Raw genomic sequence first — 20,636 nt, 5'->3', positions numbered from 1 at the left:
CATAGAGGGTAAAGGGAACCCCGAGGCCCCAGAGTAGACACCAGGTTAATCAGCAAGGTTTTCTGACAGCCTTCAATACGCATCACATTGACCAAAGTCTAGCAGATACCAGTGCAGTTACAGCCTTAGGTAACCAAGACTGCTCACCTCCCCGAGAGCCAAGCCCAAGGGCCAAAGGGAAGTCCTTCTCACCTGAGACCACTAGTTCTACCACTAGTTTATTCAGTCTAATAGTGATAACCCTCTCCATAAATTGCATGCAACCAAGAGATCTAGTTGACCAATGTCCTTCCTAGGGAGAAAGGAAAACAACCCTGTATCCAGCAATATTCACAGAATTCCAGTTGTGCAGCCAAGCAAGGATGCAGGGCAAAAGCCTGAATCACAAAACAGTCTGTCAATCACATTTGTTCTGTTGGATGAGTGTGAACTAGAAGAGGAAGCTGTTTCTCACATTAGCCCCACATAAGTACGGGCTCTTCGGCAGAAACAGTTCACAACCATATCTGTATTTGCACCATACGGTCCCTCGCAGCCAGATCCCACGAGCTGACTTACCATCAGTCCAGGAGTGCTGTCAGGAGGCATCGATCTTAAGAACCGTGCAAAAGCATTCTGTGTGGGGCCTAAGTCCAAGTGATGTGCTGGGAGGTGCTGAACAGAATGATGGATAATGAACCCAAAGTGCATTTTAAAAACAGAAAAATCCTCTTTGAGAATCACTCCCGGAAGGTTACAGTAGGAGGGAATCAAGGTGGGGGGTGGGTATAAAATGGTTCTAATGCTGATAAACCAGGAATCAATATGAGAGACTGGTTTATTTTAAATAATCTTCAATCATGACTTAGGATTATATTCTCGGCCCAGCTCACAGATCTCCCTCCTCCTGTACGCAAAGTGTTTCTTATATCCCAAGGACTGCTTTCCTGATGTCATTACTCATTTTCAGGAGCAACCACAGCAATTTTCCATCCAGAAAAAAAGAAAACAATGCAGATTTGCCACTGCTGTCAAGATACAGCTACAATGCTCAGGGGGGACTTTTCCTGATGACTTCATGGACCCTTAACAACTAAAGGAATTTCTACAGCAATTTCCTTGGATAAGAAAGCCATCTGCTTCTTTCCTTATGATGCATCTCGAACTATGGTTTAGTCATATTGTTTAGCACACTAGTTTTAAAGCTCCTTATGAAAGAATACTGGAGTTTATATTCAAGCCATCAAATTTATGATTCAGCAGCTTCTTTAACTACCTTATGACAGGGCAGTCAGACTAAGAGAGAAATGTGTCTCCTGAAATGAAGTGGCTGTTCCTTTTATCTTGCTATGCATATGTTTCCTTTGAAGCATCTGAAAAATTCTACCTGATTTAGAACTCTGCTATGGCTTAAAATGCTATTAACAGTACCGTAGGGAAAGTTTAGCTTCCTCTTTTCAAAACCGTATCTGTGAAAGCAAAAAGTAACATGCTGCACTTACATTTCTCCAATCAAATTGCATAGTTGAAGCAAATTCATTTGTGCTTTGTAGCAGAACTCACAGTAGGTGTTCATATCTAAAAACATTGATTTGTAAATGCAAAGTCATGGTCAAGCTCACCTGTGTCTGGAGTGTACGCTAATGATATGCACCACCATTCCCCTTCCCGTGGTTTTGTTAACCATGTACCTCTGGAGCATGAACTTTAAATTAACATAGCGGAAATGGTAACAAATCTATCTAACCTCCTCCGTCTTGGGGCGGCGGGGTGGAAGGCTCTCAGTCTTGTTGAGGTATCCAGCCCTCAATCAATAGTGGCTGTGTATACTGAGTTTTGTTGGTTTGAGGATTGTGTCTGCAGAGGTTAAAAAAAGAAAGAAAAGAAGGCACGGTTGTTTCTCAAGTCGCCGTATTCAACTCAACCAACAAAACTAAATTCTTCCATCTTCAAGCTTCAGGAAGGCTGCTACATAGCAACAGGGCTCTCTTCCGGCCCTGGGTCTGCAGAGGAACTTATTGCTTCTGGGAAGGGCCCCGGGTAGGTCTGCGCTGTGGTCCCTTTTTGCAGACCAGTCTCTTCGTGGAATTCTCCCTGGGTGCTGAAAGTGGGGCAAGATCTAGTCCGGGGGTTGTCGGGGCGGCCCACTCTCTCACTCACAGTGCTCAGGGGGAATTCTCTCCACCTCTGCCTCTGCAGTTCATCCTCCTTGTATTTTATGGAGTACCAGGCCAGAAAGATAAAAATAAAGCCCACGAATTTGAGGCCGGCCGCCAAACCGAAGTAGACGAAACGAAACGACGTCACGTTGTACTCCCAGCAAGAGCCCTGCACTCCACATTCCTGTTGCCAGAGCATGCAGGTGGTATCAATGACTGCTCCAAAGTAAATTGGAGTAGGAATGTATGCTACAGTTGTGCAGAAAAAGAAAATATACAGATTTAGCACATCTTATATGAGAAAACAGATTTGTAAATTAGCAAGGTACTTGTGTGCTCTAAAACCAGTTGAGGGGAGTGATTTTCTTGTGTCATTTTTTTTTTTTTTTGAAGCGACATCACATTTTATCACAATATATTTATCACAAAAACAGCCAAATGGTAAATACTTAAAATCTTCTAGTTCTAGTATACAACTCAGAATGTGCTACTGATTTTTAGGATCATACAAACTTCTGTTGCATCTATATATATATATATATATATCTCAAATCATCACATTGTACACTTTAAATGGATACAATTTTATTTGTCACTTATACCTCAATAATGCTGAAAATATCTATGCTAAAAATGCACTTGGAGAATCCTTTTAAACTTAAAAATTGGATTTTGTTGTTACACACTCAAGAAGCTATACTGAAACTCTCTATTGCCCACCAAAATTCAGTACACATAGTTCTTGTGGGTTGAGTTCCAGTCCTTGGATGCAGGGAAAGTATGAGAAAAGCATTGTCTCCCACGAGTGAGATACCACATCAAATGGCAACTTTATAAAGGCACTTATAAATGCAAAAAATTTTAAATATAAAAGAATTTTACTATGGCATAAAATTCATCTTTGAAGCTTATGAAACATCTGAGATGAGTAGCAGCTTCATTGTTTGAGCTATGGTGTAGACGTTTCTTTAATCCCACAAGAAATAAAGTCTACCTAGTACATTGACTTCCCTCATCACATGCTACTCCCTTTGCCAAAATGTGCCCCCACCCCCAACTCATTCATCTGGCAAATGTCTGCCCCTCTTGAAATTCCTGACTTACTCAGATGCCACTATGTTCTCACTCCATTTTAGTAACTGTCACATAGTATTTAAACTGTTTGCAAATCTGTCACCTCTCATGATGGCAGGGGTCATGCCTTCTATTCTTTGTATCCCAAGGACCTCAGTAAGAGTTTACAGAAGAAAGTGACAGGAGAAAGCAGGGAAGAAGGGAAGAAAAGAGAGGCGGGATGGAGGGAGCCGGAGCCCAGGAAGCTGTAAGTGATACATCTTTAAATAAGTTGTTTCTATTCAAATAAGGTATCTCGATTAAATTGTAACATTGTTAAAGTTTTTTGTAAACTATTGCTTTGCTTTGGAATTTTGGGGAAGTGGAAATTTGCTTGTTGGTCCAATTACACTTTTTCACAACAATAGAAGTTAGGATAAAGTTGAATTAAACAGGAAATGTCTAAAGTGTTCTTCATTCATTCTACTTATTTATTTATTTATTTTTATTTCCAAGTATTAAGGGGGTACAAATGTTATTGGTGGATCACTTTTGTAATGCTTGAGTCACAGCTGTAAGTGTGCCCATCACCCAGATAGTGTTCATTGTACCCATTAGGTAGGTTTTTGTTCCTCCCTGTCTCCCCTCTCCCCCTGGTTGATTTCTAGTAAGTTTTACATTCCTCTATGCACCTGTGTGCTCATTGGTTAGTTTCAGTTTAATAGCAAGTACATGTGGTATTTGTTTTTCCATTCTTTAGATACTTCACTTAGGATAATAGTCTCCAGTTCCATCCAAATTGTTGCAAAAGGCATTAATTCATCGTTTTTATGGCTGAGTAGCACTCCATGATATACATATACCACATTTTGTTAATCCACTCATAAATTGATGGGTACTTGGGTTGATTCTACATCTTTGCAATTGTGAATTGTGCTGCAATAAATATTCAAGTGCAGGTGTCTTTTTGATAAAATGACTTATTTTCCCCTCGGTAGATACCCAGTAGGGGAATTGTTGCCTTCACTTATTCTTCATGCTGTAGTGTGCATCTATGGACTCACCTTACCTCCAGATCCATATCAAACAACCCCAACTCCAGGGCATCAGAGGGAGTGGAGCAAAAAGAAGAAATTATTTTTTCCTTTTCCTAGTCAACCACCTCTTTGATTAACATATTTCCTTCTTTCTAAACAACACTTTTTTATTTTATTTTTTTTTTTTTGAGATAAGGTCTTGCTCTGTCTCCTGGGCTAGAGTGTAGTGGCGTCATCATAGCTCACTGCAACCTCAAACTCCTGGACTCGAGTGATCCTCCTGTTGCAGCCTCCCAAGTAGCTGGGACTAGGGGCGCACACCACTGTGCCCAGCTATTTTTTCTATTTTTCGAAGAGACCAGGTCCTGCTCTTGCTCAGGCTGGTCTTGAACACCTGGCCTCAAGTGATTCTCCCACCTCAGCCTCCCAAATGCCTTTCTAAATAACACTTTATAGTTTTCAACAAGAAGTATAAGGCAAAGTTCTTAACTATATCTAAGTGTGTCAGAATTTCCTTTAACCAGCATCCTTTAAAACAATGGTAACTTCAAAATTTTATTGGTATCAAAAAACAAGCTACCCATTAAATGGAACTAGAAGCATTTTCCTTCTGGGGCTTATGAAAAGTGCTCATTCTTGGACTGGGCCATCAATCATAATATACGATAAACTGAGAACGTCAGAGAGGATTAACGCTTCAAAGGAGTCAGACAATGCCGTTTTGAAATGTTTCACCCTTCACAACTGAAATAAGAAATTTGAATCAAAAAAACAAATTTTTTTTTTGTCCTGTGGACAATGATACTGATTACTTGGCAAAAAAAAAAAAATAATAATAATGATAATAATAACAGCTGAAAAAAATGACAGACTGCCACTTTAAAAAAATTACTTTAAAAAAGGGAAAAAAGAAGCTCGATGATGAGGAAGTCAATTAAAAATGCATTGAAATTGATCAAGGGAACGGTGTACTTGACACGCTTATTTCTCACTCATTGTCCCAAGACTTCACAGAGTGATGCGGTGTTTGTAAAAACAAGACAGATTTTCTTCATGAGCAAATGTGCTTGTAGTTTAACACATTGACACCGCACTAAGGAGCTTCTCTTGTTGATAAGTAAAGCCTTAAAGGGCAGTCACTTTGGGGACCTTTCTTTTTCCTTTTTATAATTTTTTATTTCTCTTTTCTTGGAAAACTTGATAGGTGTACTCTTTGCTCAGTCCAATAAAATTACCGTAAGGAAGTAAGGAACTGAAAATTTCACCAATAAAATGAACACCAATTTCTATCACTTCATATTAAAAAGGCATAAAGGAATCCAGACCCCAGGATTACAATCCCATTACAAATTGCTTGATTTAATATTTCTTACTGCACAAAACTCTCTGGGGAATTTTACCCGAAAGTTTATGTTCACCGTGAAAAAGAAACTAACCTAAAGTTGGTTTTGCTTTGTTTCATCAAACGACAGAACTTGTCAGCTTTCAGTTCAAACCGAAAAATAAGGAAGTTGCGCCCTCACCACTAACCTGTAAGATCTCACTAATGGTAATAAATGATGTGACATGCCGGTTTTAAAGGACAGTGAGACTCTGCCATCTGCAAAGAGGAACTAAAAGGCATACTTGGAAATTCAGAAACATACCAAGTGTTCGCAACAAAACAAACTGCATTCCCAGCGCAAAAGGTCTCTCTTCCTCTTCTACAGACCTACAGTGAAGGGAAAGAAAGAAATGTTTTTAAACAGTGGCCCCAAGAAAATGAACGTCAAATCAAGTCTACTTCGTGCAGAGCTGGGGACTAAAAAGACGCTGCACCAAAATATTTAATTCACTAGGCTTTACTAACAATAGCCAAGCACAATTGCTGATGGCTAAATCATTGAATAAAAGTCTTCCCAGTGAAGACAACAAGGAAACTCTGACTGATTCTAATTGTTTCCATGTAAATACTGGTGAAGGGTAAAATGCTCTTGGCTGAAGAGGCCAAAGGGGCTTTTAACTGAGCTTCCAAAATCAGATCTGTTATTTTAAAATATTATAGAATTCCATCCTAAATATTGCTTTCTTTTTCTCTGTCTGCACTTTCCAGAATGGTAGATGTGTACACTGAAAACTACTCCAATATTCCTCCAGGATAAAAAAAACAGTAACAGAAAGTATACTCAAAAAATGTACAGGAAACAAAGTCAAATGTCAGAGTCCCACCAATCACCTCTTTTTTTTTCTTCTCTAAAACTTATGCTCCAAGTAATTCCCACATGGCAGAAAGATTGGAGTCTATTGATTTATAATTAGCAAAGATTAAAGGGCTCCTTGTTGAACTTTGGTGATTTGCCAAATCTGACCACTATAAAAAAGAGAGCCTGTCTATGGATTATTTAACATCTCTTACAGAATCAAAGTGCAAAAACTTGGATTATTTGAGTACATTTATTAATGATTCATGTATCTTTTTAAGTGCTGCAGTACCTTATCCTTTCTATCCCTACCCATAGGGTTCTAGGTATGTGACTTTCCCAGGCTCGTGGTCTGTAGTCTTTTCCCCAATTTCTTTATTTCTCATAGTAATTTGCCCAGGGCTGTACACATGGCTGTTACTCCATAAATATCTGTTGATGGAGGAGTTGAGGGAATAAAGGGCTTTCATGAGTTGTTTGTTACCTTGCTGTCAAGGAATGGCTTTGCTGGGAAATGCCAGACTCCGCACTCGATGGGACAGAAGCCAGAATACGTGGTGCAGCCCAGCTGCCCTCACCAAGCAGTGCCCTCAGCAGCTGCTTCCTGCCAGGCGCCCAGCCCAGCAATTGTGGTTTCTCAGGAGCCCGGAGGAAGAATGAGGACAGCCTCCCCCCCTCACTCCCTCACTGCACCACAGCCCAACTCCAGTCCCTCTGAAGCCGCCCATACCCCAGGGTGTGCTCTTCCGACTTCGCCACACTGCCCTGTTCTTTCCTGCGCTCACAGCCATCCTTATTGCAAATAGCAACACGCTGATTTGAATGTGCCACTGTCAACATTTTTAATAGGACAAAAGTATTAATAGCTTCCATGTCCTCTTATAAACAAAAAACCCAAACGGGGTACGGCAAAAAAAAAAAGCACAGCCTGAATAGTCTGCCCTTTTCTTGATTCAAGTCCAAAATTTTATAGATGACAGTAAAGTTAACGAACTCAGCAGTCTGAATTTCAGGCTCAGCATAAATCGCCTCCGATCCTGGAGGTATTAACTATCTACAAGGTTGGAGATAATAGCCTTTTGCTGTGTGCATGATTTAGCAACTTTCCCGAATGACTTCCTGCCCTTCTCCGGGCTTCTCATAGCGACAGAGTGATGACTTTCAGCTCCTGAAGTGGCACCTCGTAGGGCAGAGCCTTCAGGAACCAAAGGCACCCAAAAGAAGCTTCACTAAACTGTAGGAATATAACCCAATTGAATAAAGACAGTTCTGGAGTATGAAATGTTACAACCTTCCTTCCCCTCCCGGCAGGGAAAATCTCCTAAGTTTGCCAGGCAAACATCTGAACAACCTTCTTGCACAATCTAATTTTGCTTTGGTATCTGATCTACCACATCAGTCCCTGGTCCTGGAATATGTGCTCTGGCAATTGTAAGTATAGAACCAGCCCCCAGAAGTTGAATGCTGTCCTCACCTGAGTGTTACGATGATGGCTGATGGTTGGGCGCATGCTGTGATGAAAGTGACTATGAAGAGAAAAACTAAGAATGGGATAAGGGTATTACAGGTCCGTTTACACTTCCCGGACACAGCATAGCCGTTCTCGTTGAGATACGTTTTGACGATCACCACTCGGAGCTGACTGCGCTGCCCCACCGTGGGTGGAGTGATCACTTGTCGGCTTTGGACACAGGTGCATTCTGTGTAATTCCGTATCTAAGTGAGCAAAACAAAGGTCAGTTGTAGGCCAACCAAAAGCAAAATTTGGCCTAGGGATATTAAGACAAAAGTTGAGTAAAAATACCCTAAAATAACTCTAGTATTTAAAAAATGCACAATATTTCATTGAAAGTACCTTCCTTACTGATAACATTAAGGGTCCAAAGTGTGTGCCTAACAATATCAAAATCTGCCAGTCAAAACTGTTTAAAACTAGACTTTTCTAAGAAGCTTCCATCAATTCAATAGCATTCACATTCGGTATGCCCATTTTTGGTCATAATTATATACTGCCTCCACTGCTGTTTAACTCTTAGACTCTCCAGTTAGAGAAGCCCCTCAAAAACTGGAACCAAACTTTATTTTCATTTGTGTTCATCAGAGCACCCAGCACAACCCTGAGCACTGAGCGGGCCCTAAAGTAGTAAATGTCTGTTAAATATATGCAGAGACTTTATAATGCAACCATGATGACTTCAGTACCAATAATAGTGAACAGCTCGTTGGCTGTTCCATTTTAAACACCTTTTTCGTCCCCTTAATTAGCTGGTGCCCGACACCCTACACCTACTCTATGAATGGCTACAGTGGTCCTCATCCAGTGCTACTCCCAGACTCCGACAGAGTCAGACAGTGAGCCCAAATTCACTTGTTCATTTTTGTCAACAAATATTTATCAGCCCCTACTAATGTGCCAGGTGCTGCTCTAGGGGACTAAGGACACAGAAGAGCAAAAAAGTCCAAATCTTCTCTGTTAACTACCAAACGTCTGCTTAATGCAAACGCAAAAGTGAAAACTAAAACATTAGTAGGTGTTACAGGATACCAAAACAAACCAACAAATGTTAAACCAGCCAATTAGCCTTCCCACTATTATATTGCTTTTCACTGAATGGACTCAGCTAAACCAGTTCTTTCTGTAACCTTTTAACGCTTAGAACAGCCATAAAAACAAGTATTAATATGATAGCCGCTGGCCATCTTGCTCAAAGGACTGCTGGGTTTTTAAAGGAATAAGTGCTATGCACCAGAGGACTCGCTCCCACCCAAGGAAGGACTCAGTCACTGACATGAATAGACCTTACCAGCTCTTTCAACATGGTCACACCCTGGAGCTCACCGATTATATTAAATATAATGGGGCACCAGCAACAAGAATTCTCAATTTATCACTGCGGTTTGGAACGTAGAAATCAAAAATGACATCCCCAAAACATTCAGTCAATAGTATCATCCCTTACCACCTGCACAGAACAAGCAAATGCATTTTAACCTTTTAATTTAAGCAACTTCCTACAATCTGTTTTTACACAAAGAATCAAACCAGTCTCAGTAATGAAGAACTGAGTAGAATATGAAAACCTTCTCCCACAGTATTACTACCTATTTATAATTCATGGGAAAGGGAATTCTCAAAATAGCCTATTCTTGAGCTGACAGATAGATCTTTACTCTGAACATTAAAAAAAAAAAAAAAGTGAGGCCCAATTTGGTGGCTCATGCCTGTAATCCTAGCACTTTGGGAGGCTGATGTGGGAGGATCCGTTGAGACCAGGAGTTCAATATCAACCTGGGCAACATAGCAAGATCCCTGTCTTTACAAAAATTTTAAAAATTAGCTGGGTAGGTGGCATGTGCCTGTAGTCCTAGCTACTCAGGAGGCTGAGGCAGGAGGATTCTTGAGCCCAGGAGTTCAAGGCTGCAGTGAGCTATGATCAGGCCACTTCATTCCAGCCTGGGCAACAGAGTAAGACCCTGTCTCTTAAAAAAAAAAAAAAAATTCTGAACTGATAGTCTATGAAAAATGGCCATCACCCACCTTCCCAAACTCCAGTCAGTGGAGGTTGCTTTCCTGTTTTCTCCTGTCAGCACCAAATGTGGTCATCTTGACCTTCAAATCCATCACAACGGCCTTGCCAAAGGAACAGATGGGAGGCTTGGAGCTCAACCTTATCAAGTTTCACTGAGTTGGCACAGGATGTAAAGTAAGAGAGGGCTGATATGGAACCGAATCCCTACACCCAAATGCTGCAATCCCCGGAAAAAATTGATAGCATTGCATAATTTTCTTTCCTCTAGGTTTTCATCAGAGATATTTTGTAAGTTACTTGGAGCCTCTTGCAAAGGGAGACTGAAGTCACCATGGTTGCATATGAATTCTATCAGGTCCTTGTCACAGGATGTTGGATTAACAGAAGAGGAACTTGTGAAATATACTCACCCCAGTGCTAAGGTTACCACTATTAACGCAGCCAGCCAGACAAGGGTTAAAGTATGTAATTCCATCGGACCCACAGACTGGCTCATACTCATGTATCTTACAACCACAATTGACGTTGCAGCTTCCCGTCAGATTCCTATGGGGCATGGTGAGGGAAGGTCTAAGAGAGAAAAAGAAGCAGATCTTGAGCACCACTTACCGAAATAAAACTAAGAGAAAAGTTCTTGAAATTCAGTAATTTGTCCATTTGAGAGAAGATATTCTTCCCATCAAATCAAAGTTGTGATACCATGAAGTAGCCACCCTCACTAATTATTTTTATGCCTTTAAAAGAAAACATAAAGAGAAATGTTTCAACCCCCTGGTACTATGGACTCAATGCTTTTTATCAAATTATCTGTCCCACCTCGATTTTATCCTGCATCTTGGTGCTATGGTCTCAATGTCTGGGCTCTGCAATTCTAGCCCTGGTGTAACTACTCATTTACTGTCGGTACTTGGCTCTACAGAGTCTTATCAAATCTGGGCATTGATCTCCTTAACTGTAAAATGAAGGAAAAATTTTGCAGTGCTAAATCAAAAACATAATTATGAGCACATAAACATGGAATCCACACCCAAAACTTTAATTGTTCTAGAATAAATTATCAAAGAAAGACCTGGGACTCTAGAAAATCAAAGGAAGTGATCTTTCAAAGATGATTAGGAATTACATCGCGGGTTTGATTCAAATGACCAGAGAAGAAAGACTAAGCAGTTCTTCACTCAGGAATGCTGAGATGTGAATTCACCATCAAACATGGTGTTTTGTTTTCTTATAAGATCGTGGTATCTGATACTAGAAACGATACAAGATGAAGGCTCTAAGAAAATCAATTCAGGCAATAAATACCGAGGAAGAAAAAGATAAGGACATAGGGCTAGGGAGAGAAGTGTAAAGAAATGGCAGTGCAAGAGCAAAGGCAGGCAGGCACCCCGGGGCCCACGGAAGAATGAGAGGGGCTCTACAGTGCTGACACCCCAACACCTCTTTCATTTTTTGTGACCATGTTTATGCATCACCCATGAAATACGGTTCCTAAAGCTACACGAGTTAGCAATAGCAGATTCTTCACTCGTCCATCCGTCCATCTATTATCCATCCATTCAACAGATACTTTGGAATGTCTGTTACCTGCCAGGACCCATCTTTACTGATTGTGTTAGTACCACTTAGCCAGCAGTATAGCCTATCCCAACCATAGGCATTAATCTATCAACTTTAAGTGTTGTTTGTTCAAAGGATCTTCTCCTGTGGCCTCCTTCACACTTTGATACCTGAGTCCCCAAACTTTAATGGGAGAAACAAATTCAAAGCAATATTAAAGTCTTAGCAAGAAAGGCTTCTAATAAGGCAAACGTCAAATAAACTCTCTTCTTCATGTCACTATGAGGAAAGAAATTATCACAAGACTTTGATAATTATTATTATTAATATGTTCATAAACGTAGTATCATACCATCTTAAAGTTTGAATATATCTAAAAAAATGTGAATCTAGACCAGTGGTTCTCAACTGGGGCAATTTTGTCCACCAGCGGACATTGGGCAATGCCAGGGGACAGCTGTGGTTATCATAACTGAAGGGGTGCTACGGGCATCTCGTGGGCGGAGACCAGGGATGCTGCTAAACATCCTACAATGCACAGGACAGCCCCCCACCTCCCACAATAAAGAATTATCTGGCCCAAATGTCAACAGTGTTGAGGACAAGAAACCCTGTTCCAGACCAACTATCACATTCCACAAATGATGAAACGGAGGCCAAGGAAGCCAAGTGATTCACCATGACGCTGATCAGTGCTGTGTTAACTGCTCTCACATGAAAAGTACTCAGCGTGGATTAGTGCTCTCTCCACCAGCACTTCAAGAACTAAACTACAAGCCATGACCAAATTAAAGGGTTTTTATATGTCTGCATGTTTAGTCACTAAAAATGACAGGCTTTAATACCATAGCAGTGGTTATTATTGTTGCTACTCAGAAGTTACATGGTATTTCCTCTGCACTCATTATCACAGCCACAGATTCCAAATGCCTCTCCTTTATGAGTCTGTCCACTCAAGAGAAAGGAACCTGAAGAAAAATATTAACAGATGTTCAAAGCACACTATGTGCACTGATTTTAGGAAGGCAAAAAGCTTTCCTGAATTTAGAAAACAGAGGCACAGTCCCAGGTCACCCTTTGGTATGTTTGCTTTTCTCACTAGATCATGGTGTCTGATGTGAAGAAATGATACAATATGAAAAGCTCAAAAAAAATCAATACATGCAACAAATATAAATAGCAGTGAAAGGAAGTGGGCATTCATGAAAAAGTCATTAAGGGAAAAGGAATGATGGCACAAAAAAGAAAGCTGCTGACACAGGCAATCTTTTACACTATAATGATTAAAAAGGAAGTCATTGTTAAGAGTGATAATGTCTTATTTGATTGTCATTCACTCTCCAGAAAACAGATTAGATTCTATTAATAATAATACTGTAAGTGTTTAAACCTGAGTGCCACTACACAAGCTCTCATAGCCTAAAGTGAACCCATCACAGGGCCATAAAATGCACAAGGGCTGCTTACTGTATGCTGCACTTATCCTTGTGCAAAGGGACTGTGCATCACCTTTCCAACAAATGAAAGCATTTCTGATAAGACAGTCCTCCGAATAAGAGGCTCACAGTAACTCATGAATCAATGTAAGTGTTACTTTCACGTAAGGCATGGGGCTTCACTAGCAAATACTATATAACAGCATGGTTCAAGCTACAAGCCTGAGAATCACACATAATACCTTACTATCAAATCATGGAATTATAGAGCTAGAGAAATGGAAGGGATCTCTGAGATTACCTGGTAAACTTGCTAATTTTAAAGAATAAGAATCTATGACAAGTATAATAGTAAGCCCCACAATCATTGAGGCCTCAAGAAAATCAGCCGTGGAGAAATAATATAAAAGGGAACAAGAAGTAAAAATAGCAGTTTTGTTGTCCAGTTACGAAATCAATCATTTAAGGATTAATGTTTATTTAAAGTAATATGTAACAACAGAACAGATTTTTTGCTAAACTTAAGTTTTAAAAAAAACCTCTGCCGTAGGGCCATCACAGCTGGGTAAGAATTCAGTTGCCCTCAAAACACACAGCCACCCCCCCACCCCCGAACAATTGTGTCCCATCACCCCACCCCAAGACCTAAAGAACACTTGAACTTCCCCATCTAACATACTTTTGCTGGTCTCTATAAATCAAAGAGAAGTCCCCTAACCTTCTTTCTGTCTCCTTTTAAGTTTCTCCCTATTAAAAGATATGACAAGTAGGAATCCATGCATACATGCTAAAGCCACATGAATTAAAAGAACATGCTTCACATAGCAAAAACCTCTTGAGCAAAATATACTAATTAATTGAAAAAAAATTGGTATCTTTCTCATAATTTCTAATCTTCACCAATTTAACTCAGCCTGCAAGAAACTTCAATTAGAATGTTTCTTTTCAACTCCACTTAAACTCTTGGCTTTTATATTAAAATCTTTCCTTGGTTATACAGTGTTATGCAACTTCAGGTTTATAATCATCATCATTTAAAAGTAACATTAGCAGAACCCCAGTTTTACCCCATGAACTCTGCACTGCAATCTCTAAGTTACCTCATTCATGCCTCACGAGAATTGTAAGTATTATTGCTGTTGTCCATCTTTCAGATGAGAAAATTGAAGATTTGAGTGGACAGGTACTGCCAAAGGTCACACAGCTAATAAGGGTCAGAAAGGGATTTAAAATCAGTTTTATCTTTCTCCGTAGTGTGTACCCTTAAGCCCCGACACTAGCAGGGCAGCTTTGTGTAACTGTCCATAGATTTGCTTTCTTTAGCAAGGGTCTTCTGGGTAGCTCATCCCCCTTCCTGTAGTTCCTGGAGAAAGCTCTAATACAGCTTTTCTGGCACTCAGCTTTCAAAGCTCCTAAACAGCAGACTAGGAAAGAGCTGGGTTCAATTCCGTATCCACAATTCACACGTGCTATGAACTTCAGATTTCACATTCCTAAAATAGAGATCAAAACGTCTATATCACATGGTTTTTGTGGGGGATTAGATGGGTAAATGCATGTCCAGTGTCCAGCACGGTGCCTGGGACGTAACAGGCTCTAAGATATTGGTGTGCTCTCTATGCACACATGGCAGAAGCATTAATGGATGACAGCAACACAATCATAAACAGGAAAAGTCCAAAAGGCTACCATGATGTTTTTCTTTTCACAAAGGAAAACGTAATTTTCTAATTTACTCCTACAGAGAATGGTGGGAAAAGAACTAGATTGAGATCTAGTTTCAGGCCTGCCATGTAGTAGCTGTATGATCTTTTAGTCTGTGGCTATGAATACTCCTCCTGCCTACATGAAAAGAAAGCAAGAATAATTAACAAAGGGCAGTATGTGACCATATGTGTGATAGCATAGGTTTATGAGAGGAAGTTGTGATTACTGTACCTAATTGTTATTTTCGTTGTTAAAGCTTCCTTCAGCTTTGTAGACAACAAATTCAAACAAGGAATAACTTGAAACTTGCATATAATAACCCACAACATACACAAATATCTTTCAAAATCCAGAATTATTTTTAATAATGTGTCCATTATATGGGGTTTCAAAATACCTTTATTATTAAAGTAATGCATACTCATTTTAGAAAATGTGTAAAATACAAAAAGACTAAAAAATTTAACTCCTGCATACTGTTACCACCCAGGGATACCCACTATTATGCTATTAACGTATTTTCTCCTTTTTTTTTCAAGGGACATATAGATTAACATTAATAACATATTGTTAACAAGACTGTATGCAGAGCTTTAAATTCTATTTTATTTCCTGCTAACATTACATGATTTGCATTTTTCTATCAACTATGTTAATAAAAGGTTATAGACTGGTAAATTTGATCCTAAATTTAATAATAGTCACAGGTGTTTTTAAAATTAAAAGGCTTGTTATGTTTAAAGAGATATTATATACCTTGAAGACTTCATGTTGATTTGTTTATATCTTGGTTACAAAATTTAAAACTTAGTGGAAAGAAAATATGCTTATACTTCATATTCCCTTGGTACTGCTAAAATGAAATAAAATGAATTTTGTTTGTGTCTCCAGATAGAGCAAAGAAAAAGATGGATGTGTATACCTATAGCTAGAAAAATGAACTCTAAGCCTATTAATAAAAGTAGCTAGAATAATCCAAAAACATGCATACCTAAGATCCTTTAAGCAAACTTCTTTTCCCTCTTATTTTCAGAAAGTCCCTTTTAAATTAGTAATATCTAGGCCGGGCGCGGTGGCTCACACCTGTAATCCTAGCACTTTGGGAGACTGAGGCGGGAGGATTGTTTGAGCTCAGGAGTTTGAGACCAGCCTGAGCAAGAGCGAGACCCCGTCTCTACTAAAAATAGAAAGAAATGATCTGGACAGCTAAAAATATATAGAAAAAATTAGCCGGGCATGGTGGCGCATGCCTGTAGTCCCAGCTACTCGGGAGGTTGAGGCAGGAGGATTGCTTGAGCCCAGGAGTTTGAGGTTGCTGTGAGCGAGGCTGATGCCACAGCACTCTAGCCCAGGCAACAGAGTGAGACTCTGTCTCAAAATAAATAAATAAATAAATAAATTAGTAATATCTATAATGAATAAAAGATTGAGTGGTGCCAAAAGACCTCAACAGTGGGCAAAAAAACTTCAGTAGAGTAAGCTGCCCATGAGACACAGGTGAGGAGATGGATGGCTTAATTAGAGAATTTAGGAGTGACCTGGACAGAAATGCTAGTCATCTGGGAGGGCTTCTCACCTGTCTAAATACACCATGTTGCATAACAGCAACGTTAGGTACGGTGATGAGGAAGATGCAATGCACCTGTGGGAAACTGAGGCAAAGGCCTGAATCCAGAGACTGTGTCTATTTCACTTCTATAGCCTGAATACTATGGGGCAATAAACCTACACTCAGAGAAGAACTTTAGGGGAAAATCTCAACCTCTGAGTTTCTGGAGCTGGGTGGGCCTGGGTGGACCATCCTGTCTGACAGTCACTCCTGAGAACAGAAAACTGAGAAAACTTTTCCTGGTCATTTGGTAGCTCAAGAAATCACCCCTGCCTGTAACAGTCTTGGCTCAGTAGTTCAAGTCCCCAAACCAGAAGATGATATAATAGGTTTTACTTTAAGATCAAAGAGATGACACTTGATACATGAAAGCTAATAAAGCTAGAATTATTAAGTGATTCATCAAGACATAGCACTAGTTAAAAAGTCTGTATATGGACAGCAGATTTAACTCCATTTAAAAAAATTATTTGAGGAAAAGGCAGAGTGAGGAGCAATAACTTACATTATACAATGTATTCATACAAAGTATTACTTAAGCCACAGTTTTCACAGTAAATGTCAGCTCTTTTGGCTGCAAGATGATTAGGACACACCTATGTGAAATACAGTTTGGCAGCCACAAAGATGAAGCACAACACATTTCCTAATTAAAACTGTAGGGAAATTGTGGATGCTGGGAGTGTAATTACTTGAGCTGGAAAAGGGCCAGGATTTAGCCTAAACTCCTAGGAGCTTTCAAAATGAAAACTCATCAGATTCCTAAATCTGAAGTTTCTTTTTTTAATTGTTATTTTACTGTTGTTAGAACACTTAACGTAAGATCTACCTCCTCAGCAAATTTGTAAATGTACAATACAGTATTGTTGACTCTAGATATAATGTCAGACAGATCTCTAGAGCTTACTCATCTTGCTTGATTGAAATTTTATGCATGTTGATTAGTAACTCCTCTTTTCCCCTCCCCCAGCCCTGGCAACCACCATTCCACTCTTTAAGTCTATGAATTTGACTATTTTAGATAAGTCATGTAAGTGGAATCTGTGACCAGCTCATTTTACTTAGCATAATGTCCTCGAGGTTCATCCATGTTGTTGCATATCACAGAATTTCCTTCTTTTTAAAGTCTCAGTAGTATTCTATTATGTGTGTATTCAGTCATGCATCACTTCACTATGGGGATATGTTCTGAGAAATGCATAGTTAGGTGACTTCATCACTGTGCAGACATCATAGAGCGTACTTACACATGCCCAAATGGTACAGCCAACTACACACCTAGGCTTATGGTAGAGCCTATTTCTCTTAAGCTCCAAATCCATACAGCATGTTATTGTACTAAATACTGTAGGCAACTGTAACACAATGGTAAGTATATGTGTATCTAAACATTAAAAAGGTACAGTAAAAATGCAGTATAAAAGAAAAAAAATAGTGGCCAGGCATGGTGGCACATGCCTGTAGTCCCAGCTACTCGGGAGGCTGAGGCAGGAGGATTGTCTGAGTCCAGGAGTTTGAGGTTGCTGTGAGCTAGGCTGATCCCATGGCACTCTAGCCCGGGCAACAGAGGGAGATGCTGTCTCAAATACATACATATATATTAATAAAATGATACACCTGTACAGGGCTCTTACCACAAATAGAGCTTGCAGGACTGGAAGTTGCTCTGGGTGAGTCAGTGAGTGAATGTGAAGACTTGGGACATTACTGTACACCACTGTAGACTTTATAAACACTGTATACTTAGGCTACACTAAATTTAGAGGATAAAAGCTTTCTTCAATAATAAATCAATCTTAGCTTACTACAATTTTTTACTGTATAAACTTTTTAATTTTTTTTTTAACTTTTTGACAAAAAAATAAAATAATTTGCCCATACTCATGCAGCTAGTATGTGGCAAGGCTAAGGTGAAACCTAGCTTGGCTGACTTAAGAGCCACCGAGCAAATGCAGTAGGTGTATAGAGCACTTAGCATCATGCCTGTAACTTGGCTGTCTTAAAATTTCAGAAACCAGCACAGTATTGAGAGAAATGGACACATCCTCTATAGCAGAAAGGTAAAACAGCACCTCGGTGTGGTGTTCAGAAAGAACACAAACTCTAAAATAGATCATCTGTGTCAGATTTGCTTCCACTTTTTATTAACTGATGACTTTGAACAAATTAGTAATCTCTAAGCCTCAGTTTCATTAACTGAAATGTAGATAATAATATATAAAGTGATGTTGTAAGCATTAGACATAAAAGACATTTTAAATGTCAATCATCACACCTGAGCCAAACAGGTACCTAATAAATGCTCCTCTATTCACTGCCACTCCCTTCATCTCTCTCTTTACTGACTTTAAAAGAGAGAGAAAAAAAAAAATACCACTTGCAAGTCTTAAAACCATGCAGAACAAGAAATGGTTTTTACTAGGCAGGCCAATCACATACCATTGAGCAGGATGTACACTGCACAAGAGCACCCAGCCAAGGAAGGACAGCTGAAATGTGGCCCACACACTGCTTGGAGAAAGGATCCCATTTTTGTTCACACAAAGGTATCTGCTACTCTAAAAGCAGCATGTCTGTGCAGCTGCACCACCCAGAACTGTTTTCACTAATTCATTCTAGACTATCTTCCTAGAAGTACTTTGGGAGCCAGAGAAATTCTCCATGGAAACTGGCTTTTTCTTTTGCTAATTTATAAATTTCATTGAAGTCAGACTGCAAATACTATAATGATTGCATCCTTCCAGAAGCTTCCAGCATTCTTAATCAGGTTGCTTTTTCTAGGCTGAATACCATTAAATAAGAAGTGTTCCATAATTCATGTATTACATAATAAAGGTATATATTTACATGAAGTTCTTACTAGTTGTAACATCACTAGATGAGTAACATTCCTGAGCAAAGGTAGATCCCAGACATTTCATTCATCTTTTAAAGAAGAAAATGAAGTTGCTTTACATGATCTAGAAGGGGAATAAGGGCAAGAAACTAACTTTTTTCAGCACATGTAAATGCTAGACTCTGTGCTAGGAAATATAAGAACCTTCCCTTGCATCATCCTCATAATCAAAACTGCAAACATTCATTTAAAATATTTGAATGTTTTAAACCAAAGGTTGAAGATGGGGGGAGGAGACATTGGCTTCTCATTTTTTCATCCTTGGCATTATTTTAATTTTTTCAACCACATGGTTTTACTTTAGTTATGCTTATAACCAGGAGAGATTGACGTTATCACAAATTTGACATAGGAGGAAACCAAGACGAAACAATATTAGGTAATTTTTTTGCAAGGTCACACACACTAGAAAATGATGGAGCCAGTACTTGCCTTTGAAAATAAAACTGTCTTAGATAAATGAGTTTGAAGGGATAGAAGAGAGAAGTTCAGGGAGTTCATTTTTGGTAACTCCGTTTTCTCACTAATGTGAAAACTAAGTTGTCTGCTAAGAAAAAAAAAGACCAGGGTAAGATAAAGGACTTGAAGAAATGGATTTAAAAAAAAAACCAAAAAAGGAGCCACCATCACCAGCATAGGGAGGGAAGCGGCTGGGGCTAAGGAAATGCATTGCTCAGCAGAGACGGGGACTGCTAAGACTGGAACTCATGCACTTGTCATGGAGCCAGTCAGCACAACCACATAACTCTTCCCAGTGGTACTGGAGAGTCCAGAAGCAGTTGATTGAGGATTGGCGAGACAGATGTGCTGTTAAGCCAGGGCTTTAAAAGGCTAGAGTGTAAAAGCAGGTAAGACACTGAGTTTGCCTTCCACTCTCTTCTGAGAACACCCTTAAAATCGAAGTAGAGAAGGATGAAAAGGAACAAAGCCACAGCAGCAAAAAGAAATGGAAAGAGTGACACCAAACTTCATGAAAACGGCAAACAGATACGCATGGGATGGTGTGAGATGGGCAGATGCTGCCTGGGAGGAGGAGCAGCCAGGCTGCCTGATGCAGTCGCCACAGGGCTCTGAGCTCAAAGGCAGCGGATGAGGCGGGGCAACAGCGAGACGTGGAGGGGAAAACAGCGGGGCACCCTGGAGACCTGAGGGACAGAAAACCCCATCAGTGAGCCCTTCCTTTCTCATTTATCCACCCCCTCATTTTCAATGCAGGGGTTAGAAATTCATCAGAAAGCTCTTCTCTAAAAAAAAAAAAAAATCCAGAAAAACAACAAAAAAAAGTTCAAGCTACTTCTTTAGACATTGACCACCCAAAACAAAACCCCCTCATTCTTGTACCTGAGATGGGGACAGAGGAGGCACGCCTGAGAGGTGCTGGGCAGAGTGTTGTCAACCTGCAGAGCCCAGAATAAACAAACAGAAAAATTGACCCTTAAAACCAAATAATCAAAGGTAAGCCATAAAAACAAAGTAAAAACAATTCTAATTCT

General features: G+C 39.7%; 1 protein-coding gene across 3 annotated transcripts in view; it reads right to left on the bottom strand.

Moving 5' to 3' along the window:
* Positions 1-1,947: 1,947 nt before the first annotated feature.
* The window catches only part of SLCO5A1 (solute carrier organic anion transporter family member 5A1), a 133,899-nt gene continuing 115,210 nt past the window's right edge, over positions 1,948-20,636 (bottom strand). For 2 of the 3 annotated variants that reach the window (XM_069466389.1, XM_069466391.1), the window contains 4 exons: positions 10,349-10,508; positions 7,883-8,124; positions 5,875-5,939; positions 1,948-2,387 (listed from right to left, as the gene is read on the bottom strand). In XM_069466389.1, the coding sequence (XP_069322490.1) occupies positions 1,948-2,387; positions 5,875-5,939; positions 7,883-8,124; positions 10,349-10,508 (907 nt within the window). The remainder of the gene's footprint in view (positions 2,388-5,874; positions 5,940-7,882; positions 8,125-10,348; positions 10,509-20,636) is intronic. The other variant, XM_069466392.1, reaches the window with a different exon arrangement.

Source organism: Eulemur rufifrons, chromosome 3, assembly GCF_041146395.1.
Source record: "Eulemur rufifrons isolate Redbay chromosome 3, OSU_ERuf_1, whole genome shotgun sequence".
Taxonomy (NCBI): domain Eukaryota; kingdom Metazoa; phylum Chordata; class Mammalia; order Primates; family Lemuridae; genus Eulemur; species Eulemur rufifrons.
This window is presented reverse-complemented; position numbering and strand designations above follow the sequence as displayed.